Here is a 21,678-nt window from a genome sequence, read left to right as displayed (position 1 = left end):
TCAGGGGAGTGAACATTGTTGGGGGGTGGATGAACATTGTCGGGGGGGGGTTAACATTGTCGGGGGGGTGAACATTGTCGGGGGGGGTTGAATGTTGTCAGGGGGTGGATGAACATTGTCGGGGGGGTGAACATCGTCGGGGGGGGGTGAACATTGTCGGGGGGGTTGAATGTTGTCAGGGGGTGGATGAACATTGTCGGGGGGGTGAACATTGTCGGGGAGGGGTAAACATTGTTGGAGGGTGGATGAACATTGTCGGGGGGGTGAACATTGTTGGTGGGGGGAGGGAGGGTTGAATGTTGTCGGGGGTGGATGAACATTGTCGGGGGGGGTGAACATTGTCGAGGTGGAGTGAACATTGTCGGGGGGGTGAACATTGTTGGGGGGCGGATGAACACTGTCGGGGGGGTGAAAATTGTCAGGGGAGTGAACATTGTTGGAGGTGGATGAACATTGTCAGGAGGGGTGAACATTGTTGGGGGGTGGATGATCATTGTTGGGGGGGGGTGTTAACATTGTCGGGGGGGGGGCGATGAACATTGTTGTGGGGTGGATGAACATTGTCGGGAGGGGGGTGAATATTGTCGGGAGGGGGGTAAACATTGTCGGAAGGGGGGTGAACATTGTCGGGAGGGGTGAAGATTGTCAGGAGGGGGGTGAACATTGTCGGGAGGGGTGAACATTGTCGGGAGGGGGTGAACTTTGTCGGGAGGGGGGTGAATATTGTCGGGAGGGGGGTAAACATTGTCGGGAGGGGGGTGAACATTGTCGGGAGGGGGGTGAACATTGTCGGGAGGGGGGTGAACATTGTCGGGAGGCGGGTAAACGTTGTCGGGAGGCGGGTGAACATTGTCGGGAGGGGGGTAAACATTGTCGGGAGGGGGGTGAATATTGTCGGGTGGGGAGTAAACATTGTCGGGAGGGGAGTGAACATTGTCGGGGAGGGGGGTAAACATTGTCAGGAGGGGGTGAACATTGTCGGGAGGGGGGTAAACATTGTCGGGAGGGGGGTGAACATTGTCGGGGAGGGGGGGGTGAACATTGTCGGGGGGGGTGAACATTGTCGGGAGGGGAGTTACATTGTCGGGGAGGGGGGGTGAACATTGTCGGGAGGGGGATTACATTGTCGGGAGGGGGTAAACATTGTCGGGGAGGAGGGGTGAACATTGTCGGGAGGGGGTAAACATTGTCGGGGAGGAGTGGTGAACATTGTTGGGGAGGGGGGGTGAACATTGTCGGTGGGGGGGAGTGAACATTGTCGGGAGGGAGTGAACATTGTCGGGAGGGGGTGAACATTGTCAGGAGGGGGTAAACATTGTCGGGGAGGAGTGGTGAACATTGTTGGGGGGGGCGGTGAACATTGTCGGGGAGGGGGGGTGAACATTGTCGGGAGGGGGTAAACATTGTCGGGGAGGGGGGTGAACATTGTCGGGGAGGGGGGGTGAACATTGTCGGGAGGGGGGGGTGAACATTGTCGGGAGGGGGGGTGAACATTGTCGGGGGGGGGTAAACATTGTCGGGGAGGGGGGTAAACATTGTCGGGGAGGGGGTTAAACATTGTCGGGGAGGGGGTTAAACATTGTCGGGGAGGGGGTTAAACATTGTCGGGGTGGGTTTGGTGTGTTGTATCAGGGTTTCCCTTGTGCTGTGTCTATCCCGCTGATTTGCTCTGAGCTGCAATCCTCAGACAGGCTTCACAGCTGCTGTGTAAGGACCAGGCTGACTGGAAGGCAAACAGATTACCCCCAGATACCACTGCCGTCGGGAAATGGTGCAGCGGGTCTGAGCGGGGTAAAACCAGCAAGCGGAGGTTTAAATCTCCCGGTGTGCGCACTGCGCGCCTGTGCACAGGGACCTGAGGCACATTCGCCACTCCCCATACCGGAAATTTCAAGCCATCGTGTTTCTCACCAGGGCTTCAACTCCTCTGTCGTAATCTGTCCAAATCTGAGTGATGTTGTGATCTCAGTGTCACCCTGGAGATTCCTTGCCTGTTACAGCTCTGAGAGATTGCCGGCTGCCTGAAGGGACACATCATTTCACCAAGAAAATGCATTGACTAATTGACACAATCGGGGGGATGTATGACACAATTCCAAAGGTAGGTTTCCGATCGGAAAACAAACCTGGATCCTGTTTGAAAATTCAGTCCGACATCTGGGATAGCTCCCAGTTCTGCTGTCCACCTGAGACATTAAAGCTGTCTTTGCCTCCAGAGATGGTGTCTGCTGAATATTTTCAGCTTTCTCCAGAAAGACCTGCTGGACATTCCCAAAACATAGAGCATGGAAGAGCTACTCAAGGATGGATGTAAGTACCAAGAGATCCTCACAGGTCAACAACCCCAATTGTTGATGCACTTACTAAAACACCCAAACCTAGCAGGACATGTGGAAGATGTGGTCTTCTGCATGCACCAAGGAGATGCCCAGCTTTCCAGCAATTCTGCAAAGCATGTGTCAGAAAGAGCCATGGGCAGGGGAAGGGCACTAGAGCAAAGGCTGATGCAGCTACAAAGAGCTGTGCACTGATCCAAACAGACCAAACACAACAGGTATCTTCAAGCAATAAGAATGACCATCCGGTATCCCTAGAAACACATACATGAGGTGACTGACAAAGCAGATAATGATGATGTATACAATGTGACGAAGAGCGGTGAACACATTTCACACCGTCAATCTCACAGAAAATATAAACACTGTCACATGGTCCAAAGTGTTTGCCAGGTTAGAAATTATCTGCCCTCAGAAAGTTGGTAACTACTTGTTATCAGCCAAGATTGACACAGGGGCAAGTGTCAACATTGTACATCTGTGAATTCTAAAAGACACATATCCACAGACATGGAAAAGCATGGCAAAACCTACTACTGTGCAACTTTCAACGTACGAGTCCCAGAGTGTGAAATGAGTGTGAATAACCACTGTACCACCCAGTCCCAGCGTGTGAAAAGACAGTGTGATAACCCACTGAACCACACAGTCCCAGAGTGTGAAAGGACAGTGTGATAACCCACTGTACCACCCAGTCCCAGAGTGTGAAAGGACAGTGTGATAACACACTGTACCACCCAGTCCCAGAGTGTGAAAGGACAGTGTGATAACCCACTGTACCACCCAGTCCCAGAGTGTGAAATGACAGTGTGATAACCCACTGTACCACCCAGTCCCAGAGTGTGAAAGGACAGTGTGATAACCCACTGTACCCAGTCCCAGAGTGTGAAAGGACAGTGTGATAACACACTGTACCCAGTCCCAGAGTGTGAAAGGACAATGTGATAACCCACTGTACCACCCAGTCCCAGAGTGTGAAAGGACAGTGCGATAACCCACTGTACCACCCAGTCCCAGAGTGTGAAAGGACAGTGTGATAACCCACTGTACCCAGTCCCAGAGTGTGAAAGGACAGTGTGATTAGTCAGTTGAAAAGCTACTGAATATAATGGCTCAGTTCCACAAGCTCAACTCCGAAAGCTTCTTTCCATTGGCCTTGGCTTGCAGTTTTGGAGGCTTCCATGTCTGGCAGATCAGAGACCTCCGTGTCCGATGACGTTCTGGAAACATGTCTTCCGCAGCTGTTTCGACTTTGTTGCCGATTTTGTCTCCCTTTCTTATGCCAATGTCAAGTTTCCTTCCCGCAGTCTATGTGCCCATGCTGTGACTTCAGTTATCTGGTGGCCTTGCTGTTCACTCAAAATTGGCACAATCCTCCCTGGCACTCTCTTCTTATAAAGTGTGTGTTGAAACATTGGAAAATTATTTTGGTGGAACAACATTAAAAAGAAAATTCAAACGTCTCCATTTTTAATCCAAATTGACAAGCAGAACAGCCAAGCGGTTAAACAGCGAGTGCCCATTTGCAGTAAGGATACATGAGGCCTAGGAATGAGCAGTTGCTTGTTCCATGTAATTTGTCCTTCGCATGGCAGAGGAGCAGGTGGGTTTTGTGGCAGTGACACCTTCCATTCTGCACCTAGCACTGGAAGGATGTGCCAACTTGCCCCCTTTGACACCCAGCCCTCATGTTACACTGCATTGGTGACAAACGCATCTGAAGTTGCACATTTCAGTCTCAGTGCAGCTGGCGTGAGCATCGTTGTGCTGCAAAAAGCAGGCGTGACAGGCATCCTGCTCCGAAACCTGGGCATTGCTCAGATATTGGAAAAGAATGCTTATTAAGTGTTATTGCAGAATTCTGATGGAACGCATGTGCAGTGGTTAGAAGCAAGCCCTCTCGGCCTCACTTATGTGCAACTGTGGTTCTGTGCCTCCCCAGAAAACTTCCAAACTGAAGGAAGAAACCGCAGAGGGCTTTCGTTTTGTATAATTTTGTCCACTTGAAAAGAGTTGGGAATAAACATACAGATTCAAAATTGGTGCTTTATGATGAATTCCCCCCACCCCCTCCCCACACCGTTCCTTCTATCTCTACCACCATTCTTAATAGCCCCATGCCCTCATTGCTCCCTCTGTTCCCACACCCCCTCTGTTCTCCAAACCCCCCTTCTGTCTCTCAATGCCCCTCTTATCCCGCCACTGCCCCTATTTCCCCTTCTAACCCACACCTCCCAGAACAAAAAAACAGTAAAAAACTGGGAAATAAGAGTACTGGTCCGAACTGGTCTTGTATACCTTAAAATGGAACACCAGTAAAACTGGGAAATAAGAGTACTGGTCCGAACTGGTCTTGAATACCTTAAAATGGGACACCAGTAAAAACTGGGAAATAAGAGTACTGGTCTGAACTGGCCTTGTATACTTTAAAATGGAACACTAGTAAAAACTTGGAAATAAGAATACTGGTCTGAACTGGTCTTGTATACCTTAAAATGGAACACCAGTTAAACTGGGAAATAAGAATACTGGTCTGAACTGGTCTTGTATACCTTAAAATGGAACAACAGTAAAACTGGGAAATAAGAATACTGGTCTGAACTGGTCTTGTATACCTTAAAATGGAACACCAGTAAAAACTGGGGAATAAGAGTACTGGTCTGAACTGGTCTTGTATACCTTAAAATGGGACACGATTAAAAACTGGGAAATAAGAATACTTGTCTGAACTGGCCTTGTATACTTTAAAATGGAATACTAGTAAAAACTTGGAAATAAGAATACTGGTCTGAACTGGTCTTGTATACCTTAAAATGGAACACCAGTAAAAACTGGGAAATAAGAGTACTGGTCTGAACTGGTCTTGTATACCTTAAAATGGAACACCAGTAAAAACTGGGAAATAAGAGTACTGGTCTGAACTGGTCTTGTATACCTTAAAATGGGACACCAGTAAAATTAGGAAATAAGAATACTGGTCTGAACTGGTCTTGTATACCTTAAAATGGAACACCAGTAAAACTGGGAAATAAGAATACTGGTCTGAACTGGTCTTGTATACCTTAAAATGGAACACCAGTAAAAACTGGGAAATAAGAGTACTGGACTGAACTGGTCTTGTATAACTTAAAATGGAACACCAGTAAAACTGGGAAATAAGAATACTGGTCTGAACTTCTGGGACTTTGTCCCTTATCCTCCCTCTTCTACACCCCACAACACTGCCATTGTCTGCAACCACCTCCCCACCCCACCACCCCGCCCCCCCCAAACCCCACCCTATTGGATTCAGCTCCAAAGATCAATTTGAAGAGGAAACACAAGTGGAAATCTCCTCCCATCAGCCGGTGTCTATCCTGTGGTCATCATGATGGGTCTGTAGACTTCCCGGAAGGCATTCCTCAGCAAAACGTATGGGAACGATGGCTCCAGCATATCCATTTCCAGGAAAGGGGACTGCTCAATTAACTGTGGAACACAATGACACCATTAGTTCAGCAAAGCCCTCTCCCATTAACCTTTCCCCTTTGTGACAGGGCTACATGTTAGTGGTGGTTCAGTGAGCAGCACTCTTGCCTGAGAAAGCTGTGCTTTTAAGTCCCACCCCGAGTGTTGGATGGGCTGCTGCCTCAGGATTTCCTCTCCTTGTGTTTTCTCTTTGCCACCGACACACGCTTGCCTTTTTTTTGTGTGTTATTGAGCTTCGGTGGTTCAGTGGTAGAATTCTGGCCCAGCCACGTGGGAGGCCTGGGTTTGATTCCCAGCCGATGCATCAGTTCTGTGATCCCACAAACAGCTGGAGGCACATGTGAAGTGTCCGTGGTATGGGAATGGCAAGAGGTCTCAGCTGCCCATCTAATGAACAGAAAATCTCTATTCCCACTTTTCGTATCTTGTTTAAACTTTGAATTTTAAGTCTCTCTCAGGTCTCGCTATCACCCGCTCCCTCTTTCAGATTGCTTCTTGTGTCCGCTTTTAAATGCCAGAAGTGCACAAAATCCTCTCACTCACGAAACTCCCCAAGTTAATTCAGCAGGTCTGACAGCATCTGCAGAGAGGGACACAGTTAATGTTTTGAGTCCGTATGACTCTTCAACAGATGTGTCCTGATGAAGAATCATAGACTTGAAACGTTAACTGTGTCCCTCTCTGCAGGTGCTGCCAGACCTGCTGAGTTTTTCCAGCTATTTTTATTCTTGTTCTGGATTTCCAGCATCCGCAGTTTTTTGCTTTTATCCCCAAGTTAATTATTCTGCAGAAGTACTCCATAGAACTGGGCTCTGAGCAGTGCACTCCTCCTGACAGACCGCCTCTCAGCTCAAATGGACTTTTTCATGTGACAGGTTAATGGACATGCTCCTTGCGACACGTGTTAAAGGGGAAATGACACCTTCTGTGTGACCTGTGTCACAGGGAAATGCCACACGCCCTGTGACCTTTGAGGCATGGTGATGTCAGGGGGGGAGGCAGAGGGATAGTGGTGTGGCCACTCTGGACTAGTATTCCATGGGGCCCAGGGAAATACTCTGGGGATGCGGGTTCAAATCCCAACAGCAAAATTCGAATTCAATAATAGCCTGGAATTAAAGGTTTGATGATGACCACAAAACCATTGCCGATTGTCATGAAAACCCATCTGATTCGCTAATGTCCTTTTGGTAGCGAAATCAACTGTCCTTACCTGGTCTGGACTACACGTGACTCCAGGCCCACAGCAATGTGATTGACTCCTAAATGCCCTCTGAACAAGGGCACTGAGGGACGGGTAATAAATACAGGCTTAGCCAGCGACACCCACACCCGTGAACAAATAAAAAAAATCTCCACATACAGTGCACTACAAGGTGCTGGGATGCGTGTTACAATGACATGCTTACTCTGATCCATACAGGATATAACAGGACAGTAGACAGGGAGAAACTGTTCCCGTTCGTCAAGGTATCGAGAACCAGAGGGAACACATTTAAAGTGATTTGCAAAAGAAGCAAATGCGAGGTGAGAAAAAACTTTTTCACACAGCGAGTGGTTCGGGTTTGGAATGCACTGCCTGCAAGTGTGGTGGAGGCAGGTTCAACTGAGGCTTTCAAGAGGGCATTAGATGATTACTTGAATAGAAATAATGTGCAAGGGTACAGGGAGAAAAGCAGGAGAACAGCATTAGGTCATAATTCTCATTTGGTGAGCTGGTGCAGACATGATGGGCTGAATGGCCTCCTTCTGTGCTGTAACAATTCTATGATAACATGTCACATGTGACCTATGTTACAAACGCTCAACGTTACAGAGTAAAAGGATTTTTTGAATACACCTTTAATGACCTTGGAGCTTTGTTGGGTAGATGGAATTTGGAGTGACCGGGACAAGTGAGACCATGGACTGATCTGAATCCAAGTTTGAGAATGTTAAAAACTGAGCTGTTTCTGGAGTCGGTTTAGGCTAGCGAGTACAGGGGGTAACGAGTGAAAAGGTTCTGATATGAGTAAGGACGTGGCCAGCAGAATTTTGGATAAATTTTCGTTTCGAGCATTGGGATAGCTGAGACTAAAGCTAACATTGCATGGGTGGAGGATTTAAGCAACCTCCAGGCTGGGGCATTGGCAGAGTTGGACGATGTTATGGAAGTGATTTATGTTCAAAGTTAGTAATATTCTCTGTGCAATGCATTTACAGAGTAACGACAAGCTCAGCATACCATATGAAGAATGAGGTAAATCGATTCTCTGTTTTTCATGAGTAGCTTGTCTGTCTCTTGACCAATCTGCAGTAGACTCAGCGAGGCAAACTAAATAGAGAATGAGAAAATACAGGTGAATCTCGCTGTCATCAATGAGCTACTCCGCTGGAAGAATTCCCTGGGGACACCGGGATTATTGTGCAACAGCAACATGTTGTTAAAGCTCAGGGAAGAGAAACATTTTAAACCTGAGGGGGCATCAACATCCTCCTAGAATCATAGATTGGTTACAGTACAGGAGGCCATTCAACCCATTGTGTCCCTGCTGGCTCTCTGCAAGAACAACTCACCCATTCCACTCTCCCTGCTTTTCCCTGTAGCCTACAAATTTTTCTTTTTGGATAATAATCCAATTCCCTCTTGGAAGCTGCAACTGAATCTGCCTCCAGATACAATGCTTTCAGATCCTAACCACTCGCTGCGTAAGGAGCTTTTTCCTCATGTTGCCTTTGCTTCTTTTTGCCAATGACTTCAAATCTGTGCCCTCTCATTCTCGATCCTTCCACAAGTGGGAACAGTTTTTCCCTATCCACCCTGTCCATGTCCCCTCATGACTTCAATCACCTCTATTAAATCACCTCTCTACCTTCTCCACTCTAAGGAGAACAGCCCCAGCTTCTCCAATCTATCCACATAACTGAAGTCCCTCACCTCCAGAACTATGCTGGTGAATCTTTTCTGCACTCTCTCTAAAGCCTTCACATCCTTCCTAAGGTGTGGTGCCCAGAACCAGACACAATAAGCCAGTTGACAGGAGGTCTTGTGGCACAGTGGGTAATGTACCTGCCTCTGAGCCCGAAACTCTGGGTTCAAGTCCCACTCCAGGACTTGATGGCCAAGGAAGGTGTGTTCATAACGTGGCCAAACAGGTTGTGTATCAACTTGCAAATCCTTCCGACATGCACCAATGGCAGGCGGTAAGAGTGGGAGAGATTCCTGGTCAACCATGTGATGGAAAGAAACTTGGGAGCCTCTATCACTATTCATGGCTACAGCATACATGTAAAAGCGTGTTATCACAGCAACTTGAACTCTGAGTGAACTGTAACCCACCACTGCCACTCCAGTTGAGGTGGAACCAGTTTTCTATAAAGGTTCATCATAATTTCCTTGCTTTTGTACTCTAGACCCCTTTTTATAAATCCCAGGATCCTGTATGCTTTTTTAACCACTCTCTCAACCTGTCCTGCCACCTTCAATGACTTATGTACAAATACCCTCAGGTCTCTCTGCTCCTGCACACCCTTTAGAATTGTACCCTCTATTTTATACTGTCTCTTCACATTCTTTCTACCAAAATGAATCACTTCACACTTCTCTGCATTAAATTTCCTTTGTCACTTGTCTGCCCATTCCACCAGCCTGTTCATATCCTTTTGAAAATTATCATTATCCTCCGCACAGTTCACAATGCTTCCAATTTTGCGTCGTCCGCAAATTTTGAAATTGGGCCCTGTACACCCAAGTCTAGGTCATGAATATAGATCAAGAACAGCAGGGGTCTGAACACCGACCCCTGGGGAACCCCAATGTAAACCTTCCTCCAGTCCAAAATACAACCATTCACCACTACTCTCTGTTTACTGTCACTCAGTCAACTTTGTATCCAGGCTGCCACTGTCCCTTTTATTCCCTGGGCTTCAACATTGCTGTCAAGCCTGTTATGTGGCACTTAATCAAATGCATTTTGGAAGTCCAAATACACCACATTAACCCTCTCTGGTACCTCATCAGAAAACTCAATCAAGTTCGTTAAACACAATCTGTTTTGAACAAATCCATACTGGCTTTAATTCATTAATTCACACTCACTAAGTTGTAATCCTCAGGGGAGATCACTGTCCAACATCTGCAGGGGTTTGACAAATGGCCTGAGTTTCATTGTGAAGGCAACAGTGAATCTATCTGCCCCTGGTACCAAATGGCCTTTAGAAGCTATGTGCATTTCAGCTTGTGTGTATGCCTGTTTGTATGTTTGAGCATGTGTGTGAGAGGATGTGGCGCTGTGTGTGTGTGTGTGTGTGTGTGTGTGTGTGTGTGTGTTTGTGTGTGTGTGTTTGGGAGAGAGGGGGGAGAGAATGGGTATGAGTCTATATCTGTTAGTGTGAGCATGTTTTTTGTGAGTGTGTATATGCTTGTTTGTAAGTGTGTGGGGCTACATGGCTACATATGTGATTGAGTGTGTGTGTGTCTGTCTGTTTGTGTGTGACTATAGATGTGGGTGTTTGAGTGTGTGTGTTTGTGATTGTGTATCTGTGTGTGTGTGTGTGTGTGTGTGTGTGTGTGTGTCCCCACTTACATGAGTGTAGTTATGAGTGTGTGTGTCTATGTATGACTGTGTGTGCTTGGTACTGTTATGTATGTTTGTGTCTGAGTGTATACACACACGCGAGTGTGTGTATGTGTGTGTAATTGTGTGTGTGCGTGTGTGTGCGTGTACGTGTGTGCATATGTGCGTGTGTGTGTATATGCATTTGCTTGTCTGAGTGTATGTCTATGTAAATGACATGAGTGAGTTGAGTGTGTGTTTGTGTATGTATGTGGCTGTGTGTGTGGAGTGTGTGAGAGCAAATGTGTGTGTAGAGAATGAGTGATTGTGAGCCTGTGAGAGTCTGTGTGAGTGTGAATGTGTATGAGAGTGCGTGAGTGCCTGTGTGTAAGTTTGTGTGTGTGTGTAAGTTTGTGTGTGTGTGTGTGTGTGTGTGTGTGTGTGTGTATATATAGGCCTATTTTCCCTGCTAAGCAGCCATGACTTTCGATCCAAGTGTAAATTTCCACATTGCAATGATTGCAAACACAATGCTTCACTGACCACCAGGAATTCCTTCAGATGACTTTGAATGTCCTTCTTGTGAATAGTGTAGAGGGCGGCTGCAATCTCGTTGATGGCTTTGGCTGCACAGTGGATATTGTTACGGTGACCTGAAAGCAAAAAAAAAAAATCTTCAATATAGAGGAGAGATCCCGGCCAGCCTGTAATATACAGTAGAGGTCCAGGCCAGCCTGTAATATACAGGAGAGATGCAGACCAGCCTGTAATATACAGAGAGATCCAGGCCAGCCTGTAATATACAGGAGAGATCCAGAACAGCCTGTAATATACAGGAGAAGTCCAGACCAGCCTGTAATATACAGGAGAGGTCCAGGCCAGCCTGTAATATACAGGAGAGATCCAGAACTGCCTGTAATGTACAGGAAAGATCTTAGCCCACCTGCTATATACAGGAAAGATCCAGAGCAGCCTGTGATATACAGGAGAGATCCAGACTGGCCTGTAATATACAGGAGAGATCCAGACCAGCCTGTAATATACAGGAAAGATCCAGGCCAACTTGAAATACGCAGAAGAGATCCAGGCATGCCTGTAATATACTGGAATGATCCAGACCATCCTAAAAAATTCGGGAAAGATCCAGACCAGCCTGTAATATACAGCAAAGATCCAGACCTGCCTGTAATATACAGGAATGATCCAGAGCTACCTGTAATATGCAGGAGAGATCCAGACTTAGCTATAATATACTGGAAAGATCCAGACCAGCCTGTAATATGCAGCTGAGATCCAGATCAATCTGTAATATACAGGGCAGATCCAGGCAAGATATAGGAAAGATACTGACTCGCCTGTAATGTACATGAGAAATTCAGGCCAGCCTGTAACATAGAGGAAATATCCAGAATAGTCTGTAATATACTAGAAAGATCTAGACCAGCCTGTAATATACAATGATATATTGTATCTAGTTTCACACAGATCACTACCCTTTGTGCTTTCTCTGATCATGTGTGGGATGGATATAAAAGTAGGGAAGTCTTGCTACAATTGTAAATGGTATTGGTGAGACTATGTACAGTTTTGGTCTCTGTATTTAAGGAGGATTATACCTGCATTGGAAACTGTTCAGAGAAGGTTTACTCAGCTGATCCCTGGGATGAGAGCTTTTTTCTTTATTCTTTTACAGGATGTGGGTGTCGCTGGCTGGCCCAGCATTTATTGCCCATCCCTAATTGCCCTTGAGAAGGTGGTGGTGAGCTGCCTTCTTGAACCACTGCAGTCCATGTGGTGTAGGTACACCCACAGTGCTGTTAGGGAGGGAGTTCCAGGATTTTGACCCAGTGACAGTGAAGGAATGGTGATATTTTCCCAAGTCAGGATGGTGAGTGACTTGGAAGGGAACTTCCAGGTGGTGGTGTTCCCATGTGTCTGCTGTCCTTGTCCTTCTAGATGGTAGTGGTCGTGGGTTTGGAAGGTGCTGTCTAAGGAGTCTTGGTGAGTTGCTGCAGTACGTCTTGTAGATGGTACACACACTGCTGCTACTGTGCGTCAGTGGTGGAGGGAGTGAATGTTTGTGGATGGGGTGCCAATCAAGCAGGGCTGCTTTGTCCTGGATGGTGTCAAGTTTCTTGAGTGTTGTGGGAGCTGCACTCATCTCGGCAAGTGGGGAGTATTTCATCACACTCCTGACTTGTGCCTTGTAGATGGTGGACAGGCTTTGGGATTCAGGAGGTGAGTTACTCGCTGTAGGATTCCCAGCCTCTGACCTGCTCTTGTAGCCACAGTATTTATATGGCTAGTCCAGTTCAGTTTCTGGTCAATGGTAACCCCCAGGATGTTGATAGTGGGGGATTCAGTGATGGTAATTCTGTTGGACATCAAGGGGTGATTGTTAGGTCTCTCTTGTTGGAGATGGTCATTGCCTGGCACTTGTGTGGAACGAATGTTACTTGTCACTTGTCAGCCCAAGCCTGGATATTGTCCAGGTCTTGCTGCATTTGGACATGGACTGCTTCAGTATCTGAGGAGCTGTGAATGGTGCTGAACGTTGTGCAATCATCAGCGAACATCCCCAATTCTGACCTTATGATGGAAGGAAGGTCATTGATGAAGCAGCTGAAGATGGTTGGGCCGAGGACACTACCCTGAGGAACTCCTGCAGTGATGTCCTGGAGCTGAGATGACTGACCTCCAACAACCTCAACCATCTTCCTTTGTGCTAGGTATGGCTACAACCAGTGGAGAGTTTTCCCCCTGATTCCCATTGACTCCAGCTTTGCTAGAGCTCCTTGACGCCACACTCGGTCAAATGCTGTCATGATGTCAAGGGCAGTCACTCTCACCTCAAACCTTGAGTTTAGCTCTTTTGTCCATGTTTGGACCAAGGCTGCAGTGAGGTCAGGAGCCGAGTGGCCCTGGCGGAACCCAAAGGGAGCATCAGTGTGGAAGGTTTGAGCAGGTTGGGCTTACACTCATTGGATTTTCGAAGAATGAGAGGTGATCTGATTGAAACATATAATATTCTGAAAGGGCTTGACAGGGGTGGATGCTGAGAATCTAAAACTAGGGGGCACAGTTTAAAACAAAGGGGTCTCCTGTTTTAGATGCAGATGAGGAGGAATTTCTTCTTTCAGAGGGTTATTAGTCTTTGGAATTCTCTTCCCCAGAGAGCAGTGGAGGCTGGATCATTGATCATATTCAAGGCGGAGTTAGACAGACTTTTGATCAACAAGGGAGTCAAGGGTTATGGGGGACAGACAGAAAAGTGGAGTTAAGGCCACAACCAGATCAGCCATGATCTTGTTGAATGGCTTGATGGGCTGAATGGCCTACTCCTGCTCCCATTTCTTATGATTATGACCTTATAACTATTTTATGATGCAATGATTCTAGGAAAGATCCAGAGCAGCCTTTCAGGACAGCACTCCCTCATACTGACTCACTATCAGTGGGCCAGCACTGAAGGTAAACTACACTGTTGGAGGGTCATTACTGAGCAAGTACGGCAGTGTCAGAAGAGCAGTACTGAGGGAGCGCCACGCTGTCAGAGGGTCAGTATTGAGGAAGTGCTGCACTGTCAGAGGGTAGGTACTGAGTGAGTGCCACACTGTCGGAGAGTCAGCGCTGAGGGAGCACTGCACTGTCCTAGGGTCAGTGCTGAGGGAGTGCTACACTGTCGGAGGGTCAGCACTGAAGGAGCACCGCACTGTCCTAGGGTCAGTGCTGAGGGAGCGCTACACTGTCGGAGGGTCAGTACTGAAGGAGTGCCACGCTGTCGGAGGACAGTACTGAAGGAGTGCCACACTGTCGGAGGACAGTACTGAAAGAGTGCCACACTGTCGGAGGACAGTACTGAAGGAGTGCCACACTGTCGGAGGACAGTACTGAAGGAGTGCCACACTGTCGGAGGACAGTACTGAAGGAGTGCCACACTGTCGGAAGACAGTACTGAAGGAGTGCCACACTGTCGGAGGATCAGTACTGAAGGAGTGCCACACTATCGGAGGATCAGTACTGAAGGAGTGCCACACTGTCAGAGGATCAGTACTGAAGGAGTGCCACACTGTCAGAGGATCAGTACTGAAGGAGTGCCACACTGTCGGAGGATCAGTACTGAAGGAGTGCCACACTGTCAGAGGATCAGTACTGAAGGAGTGCCACACTGTCGGAGGATCAGTACTGAAGGAGTGCCACACTGTCAGAGGATCAGTACTGAAGGAGTGCCACACTGTCGGAGGATCAGTACTGAAGGAGTGTCACACTGTCGGAGGATCAGTACTGAAGGAGTGCCACACTATCGGAGGGTCAGTGCTGAGGGAGCACTGCACTGTCCTAAGGTCAGTGCTGAAGTAGTGCTACACTGTCGAAGGGTCAGCACTGAAAGAGTGCCACACTGATGGAGATGTAGTCCAGAAGAAATGCTACATGGTTGGAGGTGGCATCTTCTGGATGAGATTTTAAATTAAGCTTGCACCATTTGTTGAAGTGGATGTTATAATTGCCATGGAGATGAGCAGTGAGTTGGACCAACATTCATCCATGAACTAACACCAACAGCATGCTGAATGGATATTTAAAGGGAATGCCTATGATTCTGGAAGTTCATGTGTTGGTCAGAATCTATCAATAGAAAAGACAAGAAAATCCCATGAAACACTACACTCTCCAGCGTTAACCTGCAGAAGTTAACTGAACGACCGTGTCGTGCATAGAATTATGAAGGACACACAGCATTGAAACAGGCCATTCTGCCCAATAGGTCTATGCTGGTGGTTATGCTTCACATGAGCCTCCTCACACCCCTCTTCATTCCAATCTATCAGCATATCTTTCTATTCCTTTCTCCCTCATGTATTATTTATCTCCCTGCCTTCCGTGTTTTCCTATCTAGTTTCTTCCTTAAATGTATTTCCAGCAATTGCAGTTTTTCCTATTTCACTTATCAACTGATCATTTCTTCATTTCCTGGGATCTTGCTATGCAAAAAATGGATGTTATACTTACTTCCACGATTACATTTCAAAAGAAAGTGAAGTACTTTGGGCCGCTTTTGTGGGATGTAATCAGGTGCTGCATAAATGCAAGTTATCATTACAGTTTCCTGACACTGTTAATTGCCTGAGTGCTCAGTTTGCTACTCACCCTGGTGTTCCTGATTGTACAACGACATGGGGTCACTGGCGAGAGATGGGAGGGAGACAGCTATGTAGACCATGAGGAGGTTAGTCAGTCTGTAATCTTCTTCCGGAGAAATGTCTGGAAACAAAGAAGAGAGTCATTAGCAGTTTCAATTGGATAACCATGAAAACAAGTGCAGGAATTGAGAAGCGTGATTAACCTGCACCCATTGACTGAAAAGTGCAGGCAGGATGTCAACTTTGCGCTGCCTGCTTGTTACCTTGGTTTCTGCATGCTAGCAAACTGTTGGTTGGCTGCACACATCAGCAGGGGCCCATTATCATCACTGTCTAGCACTACTTAAAGCTAGCCTTCACGATATGTGCAGGGAAGCTGCATTAGCGTTAGGATTAAAGTTAGAGTCAGGGTTAGGGTTAGAGCCAGGGTTAGCGCTATGGTTGGTGCCAAGGTTGGCATTAGGGTTAGCACTAGTTTTAGCACGAGGGTTGGCGCTAGGGTTAGGTTGTGGCTGCTGGAAGTGCTGACATCATTTGGAACAGTTCTGTGCAACAATGAACCACAGGCGAGCGTGTGCATCAAGGTTTTCCAACACTGCGATGGCTGTCTTGGTGGAGGGAGAGGAACAGAGGAGAGATGTCGTTTACCTGCAGGGAAGTAGAAGGCCCTCTAAGCACTTGCTCAGAAAGCGCAGTGGCAAGAGAAAGCTGTGGGGGTCCAGGCCAGGAATGTAGACCCAAGAACATGGAGGTAGTGCGTGAGGAAGTTTAATGATCACCCACAAGTGGTCCCAGTCGGTGAATGCATCTTCAAATGGTGTGTACCACCAACTGCACCACAAGCCTCACCAACTCCCATCACTCACCTACAAGCAATCCCTATCCATCAGGGCTTCACCTCACCCTCACACACACAGTCCCAACCCCAACTCCCACAGCTTGCACACAGTGTCAACTATTCAACTATGTCGCCCACATTGCAAGACACTCACTGCCCTTCTTGCCTCTTTCTTGCAGTAGAACATGGTGTGTAACAGCAGGCAGCAGCAAAGAGGCTGGCAGAAGGCAAGTGCACCCACATGTTGTAACGGCCATGGGCGAAACAGCAGCATCTCCGAAAACCAGTGTGCGTTCTAGCACGCGGGCAATCTGGTCTCCGACCAATCTGCGCCCTAAAGACCCTTTGTGGAAATGGCCTCCAGCTGAGCGCCTTCTCCTCCTCCCTCTTCGAGCAGCTTGCCCTGCTCTACATGACCTCTAATATTCTTCCAGTCGCGCTCAATGCTAAGAGGGAGCCTTACTAGGCTCTCCATGTTACTGCACAAGTTGCTAAGACGCCAGAACAGTACTTTAGCACCCTTGTTGAGGCTGCGGCCACTTGCAGAGCTGAAGCGACGATGATCAGGGTAACCTGATATCAAACATTCCTGCTGTCATTCCACTTCTAGCTCATCCACCGATCCCTTCGGATTGAAAAGCTGCAGGTGGCGTAGGCACACAGTTCTCATTTTCTCCTCTCCGCTTGGCATAACCCAATCCTTGCCTGCTTTTATCTTTTAATTTCAGGTACCCATGAACTGGAACCTTCCCAGTCAGTGGGGAAAGAAGATGAAGAGAGGCGATCACTTGATCTTGCACTCACAGCCACCAGGCCGCATGTGTCATTTATTCCTTCACATGTGAGTTCTGTCTAAAGGCTCGTTGTCTGCTGGTGCTTCAGCCTGAGCTATTGCCAGTGCTGCTTTGCCATTGCCCGTCCGCTCTCAGAGGTAGAGGGAGGGGACAGGCCCCAAGTCTATCCCAGTCAGAATGGGAATGGAACCCATGCTGTTGGCATTTAACCAACTGAGCTAACCAGCCCCCTCATATACTGAAACTGTGCTTATTTTAGAGGCTACAATGGCAGCAGGGTCTGCACGTGCCAAGACACCAGGCACAAGTGTGCCTGCTGCCAGGGGCTGGAGGAACGGCTATTTCAGGTGCTAGCTCGCCAGTGGGTGAGGTGGCACACCAATTCTACAGCAGGAGGACTCAGATGAGGACCTCGATGGGTTAGGTTACAGAAAAGGGCTGATGGGTGCACACGTGTAAATAATTGGCACATTAAGCCTGCCAGAAATGTGCATTCGATGCCAAGCAGCATGGAGGAGTCTGGCACCAACAGGCCCTTGTGTGCAGCGCTTGGCGCTCACCCTTTCCAGCGTGGAATGGGTGGCGACTTCCAACAGCACACCCATGGAGCCAACCAGAATGCAGCATCTGCTGGCCAACATCTCAGCTCCCACTGCAGCACAAACAGCTTCCACCTTAGTGCTGCCGTCTAAGCTTAGACTGCTGTCATGCAGTCTTAGCTTGCTGTCATCGCTTTTGGCTCCGAAAACCAGAGTGCATTCTAGCGCGCGCGCAATCTGGTCTCCAACCAATCTGCGCCTAAAGACCCTTTGTGGAAATGGCCTCCAGCTGAGAGCCTTCTCCTCCTCCCTCTTCGAGCAGCTTGCCCTGCTCTACATGGCCTCTAATATTCTTGCAGTCGTGCCCAATGCTAAGAGGGAGCCTTACTAGGCTCTCCATGTCTGGAAGCAACTGGTCAGTGCACTGTTAAGACACCTAAACAGTACTTTAGCACCAGCCAAGCCACTCCCTGAAGAGTACTGAAACTTTTAACAAACAAGATGAAGCTCTAAAAACCTGTAGAATTGCAGCAACAGCCAGAAAAAAAAGTAATGCAGCAACTAACCTGGTAGTAGTTTATGATCCGTTTAAATCGCGCTTCTTTCATGCCATTGCTTGTTCAGCTGCGGGAGGCTGAGAGAAGGCGCTGCCAGGAGCTCCAAAATGGCAGCATTGGCATCACGTCAGTGTTACCCGCTGATTGGCAGCACACACAGCTTGCTCTGCTTGCTGTCAGTGGTTGCTAGGCATGCGCACAAACACATTTGCCAAGATGGTGTCCAGCAGACTTCCCACTGGAGTGTGCGCGCGCACATCATGGATGTCAGTTTTATAGTTTAACAGGCCTTTTAGCGTCTAAAAGTGGGGACTACAGAGCCCAGTTTCACTCCTAATACTACATCCCATTCATAGCACGCTTGGATCAGAGTTACATTGCATTTACATAGCGCCTTTCACGGCCACCGGACACTCAAAGTGCTTTCCGGCCAATGAACTACTTTTGAAGTGTCGTCACTGTTGCAATGTAGGAAATGCAGCAGCCAATTTGCACACAGCAAGCGCCCACAAACAGCAATGCGAGAATGGCCAGGTAATCTGTTCTTGTGGTGTTGGTTGAGGGATTGGCCCAGGACAACTCCCCTACTTTTCTTCAAAATAGTGCTCTGTATTATTGTACATAAGTCCTGGACCAGGACTTGAATTTCTGATTTGGAGACAAGACCTGTTACCAACTGAGCCATGGCTGATTTGCACCCAGTCCATGTTTTCTGGTGTGTCTGAACCATGGTTAGTGAGAGATCCAGTCAGTACTTTGCAATGGAGCCAACATTAGATCATGAGAATTAGGAGCAGGAGTTGGCCATTCAGCCCCTCGAGCCCACTCTGCCACCCAATAAGATCAAGGCTGATCTGATTGTGGCCTCAACTCCACTTTCCTGTCTACCCGCCATAACTTTTGACTTGCTTGTTAATCAAAATTCTCTTTTATTTCATTCATGGGGTGTGGGCTTCGCTGGCTAGTCCAGCATTTATTGCCCATCCCTTATTGCCCTTGAGAAGGTGGGGGTGAGCTGCCTTCTTGAGCCGCTGCAGTCCATGTGGTGTAGGTACCCCCACAGTGCTGTTAGGGAGGGAGTTCCAGGATTTTGACCCAGTGACAGTGAAGGAACGGCGATATATTTCCAAGTCAGGATGGTGAGTGGCTTGGAGGGGAATATCCAGGTGGTGGTGTAACCATCTATCTGCTGCCCTTGTCCTTCACAGTGGTAGTGGTCGTGGGTTTGGAAGGTGCTGTCTAAGGAGGCTTGGTGAGTTGCTGCAGTGCATCTTGCAGATGGTACACATGCTGCTGCTACTGTGCGTCGTTGGTGGAGGGAGTGAATGTTTGTGGATGTGGTGCCAATCAAGCGGGCTGCTTTGTCCTGGATGGTGTCGAGCTTCTTGAGTGTTGTTGGAGCTACACTCATCCAGGCAAGTAGAGAGTATTCCATCACACTCCTGACTTGTGCCTTGTAAATGGTGGACAGGCTTTTGGGAGACAGGAGGTGAGTTACTCTCTGCAGGATTCCCAGCCTCTGACCTGCTCTTGTAACCGCAGTATTTATACGGCTGGTCCAGTTCAGTTTCTGGTCAATGCTAACCCCCAGGATGTCGATTGTGCCAAATAACTCTAACTCAGTGTTGATTATAGTCAATGACCCAGCCTCCACTGCTCTTTGGGGGTTGAGAATTTCAAAGACTATTGACTCTCCAAGAGAAGAGATTCCCCCTCATCTTCCCGGAGAGGCAACCTGCCATTTGAGATTCATGATCACTGCCCTTTATTAATGGACGCTCTCATCACTGTCACTCACCCCTCCACCTCTTTCTACATTTTGTTTTAATTTCCCCCCCCCAACCACCCCAAACCACACACCCCCCACCGCCCCCCCTTACCGTGAACTTACCATTCTTTTGATTTGAAAGTGCAATGAGAAGGGCAGGATCCACCTGGCAAGAGCCCCCCGCTGCAGACATCAGTTCATAGATAGCTAACATATCCTGCAGGAGTCAAGAAACAAGTTACTCAGGACACCATTTCTCGAGGGGTATCGGCTGCACGTGACAGTCCCTATCCGCAGTGGGAGTGGGATTGCAGACCCCAATGAACGTGAATGCCTAAGATAAAAGTAAAATACTGCGGATGCTGGAAATCTGAAACAGAAACTAAACTAGCTGGAAAAACTCAGCAGGTCTGACAGCATCTGCTGAGAGGAACACAGTTAACGTTTCGAGTCCGCATGACTCTTCATCAGAAGGAGAGTTTGATAAAGAGTCATACGGGCTCGGAAGGTTAACTCTGTCGCCCCCTCCACAGATGCTGTCAGACCTGCTGAGTTTTTGCAGCTAGTTTTGTTTTTGAATAATGTGAATGCCTGACCCACTGATCTTGCATTTTCCTTCAGGAGAATGGAACATTGGTCTGATAATTGTATCACTGGATGCACAGCTCAGAGATCAGCTCACTAAATTTTTGTGTCAATACTAGAAAGTAACAGCTTGCATTTATGTAATTTATTATATATTTATTAGATATTATTTCTACAGTTTATAGATCTACTTAAACAAAATTTGTCACTGAGCCACAGAGTGACGTGAAGACAGATAACCCAAAACTTGGGCAAAGGTCACTTTTAAGGAGGATAGGACAGTGGAGAGATTTATTTGGGGAATTCCCGAGTTTCGGGCCGCAGTAGCTGGACACGTGGCTTCTGATGGTGGAGCGATTAAAATCGGGGATGCCTGAGGCCAGAATTGGGAAAAGGCAACAGTCCCGGAGGGTTGTGGGGCTGGGGGAGATTACAGAGATAGGGAGGGGCGAGGCCATGGAGGGATTTAAAAATAAGGTTGCGAATTTTAAAGTCAAGATGTTGCTTGACCGGGAGCCAATGTAGCTCAGCGAGCACGGGGGTGATAGGGGAATGGGACTTGGTGTGAGTTAGGACACAGGCAGCAGAGTTTTGGGTGACCTCCAGTTTACAGAGGGTAGAATGTGGGAGAGCAGCCAGGAGTGGGTTGGAATAGTCGAGGCTGGAGGTAACGAAGGCATGGATGAGGGTTTCAGCAGCTCAGATGAGCTCAGATGGAGGTGAAGATGGGCGATGTCACAGAGGTGGAAATAAGTGGTCTTAGTGACGGCACTAACATGTGGTCAGAACTCATCTCAGGGTCAGATATGACACCAAGGTTGCAAACAGACTAGTTTAGTCTCAGACTGTTGCCAGGTAGAGGGATGGAGTCGGTATTAGGGAAAGGAGTTTGGAGCAGGGACCGAAAACAATAAGATAAAAGCAAAATACTGTGGATGCTGGAAATCTAGAACAAAAACAAAAATACCTGGAAAAACTCAGCAGGTCTGACAGCATCTGTGGAGAGGGATACAGTTGACGGTTACAATAACTTCAGCCTTCCCAATATTTAATTGGAGGAAATTTCTGCTCATCCAGTACTGGATGTCGGATAAACAGTCTGATAATTTACTAACAG

The 21,678-nt window shown here is 47.8% G+C and overlaps 1 protein-coding gene across 2 annotated transcripts in view; it reads right to left on the bottom strand.

Moving 5' to 3' along the window:
• Positions 1–5,629: 5,629 nt before the first annotated feature.
• The window catches only part of LOC121273354 (nck-associated protein 1-like), a 147,200-nt gene continuing 131,151 nt past the window's right edge, over positions 5,630–21,678 (bottom strand). The window contains exons 27-31 of one of the 2 annotated variants that reach the window (XM_041180530.1): positions 20,100–20,193; positions 15,488–15,601; positions 10,883–10,992; positions 8,029–8,118; positions 5,630–5,804 (exon numbers count right to left, since the gene is read on the bottom strand). In XM_041180530.1, the coding sequence (XP_041036464.1) occupies positions 5,688–5,804; positions 8,029–8,118; positions 10,883–10,992; positions 15,488–15,601; positions 20,100–20,193 (525 nt within the window). In that variant the 3' untranslated portion in view covers positions 5,630–5,687. Of the gene's footprint in view, positions 5,805–8,028; positions 8,119–10,882; positions 10,993–15,487; positions 15,602–20,099; positions 20,194–21,678 lie in introns of those variants that run through there. The other variant, XR_005942005.1, reaches the window with a different exon arrangement.

The sequence above is a fragment of the Carcharodon carcharias genome, chromosome X (assembly GCF_017639515.1).
Source record: "Carcharodon carcharias isolate sCarCar2 chromosome X, sCarCar2.pri, whole genome shotgun sequence".
Taxonomy (NCBI): domain Eukaryota; kingdom Metazoa; phylum Chordata; class Chondrichthyes; order Lamniformes; family Lamnidae; genus Carcharodon; species Carcharodon carcharias.
The sequence above is the reverse complement of the archived record's forward strand: the minus strand, read 5'-3'. Positions and strand labels throughout refer to the sequence as shown.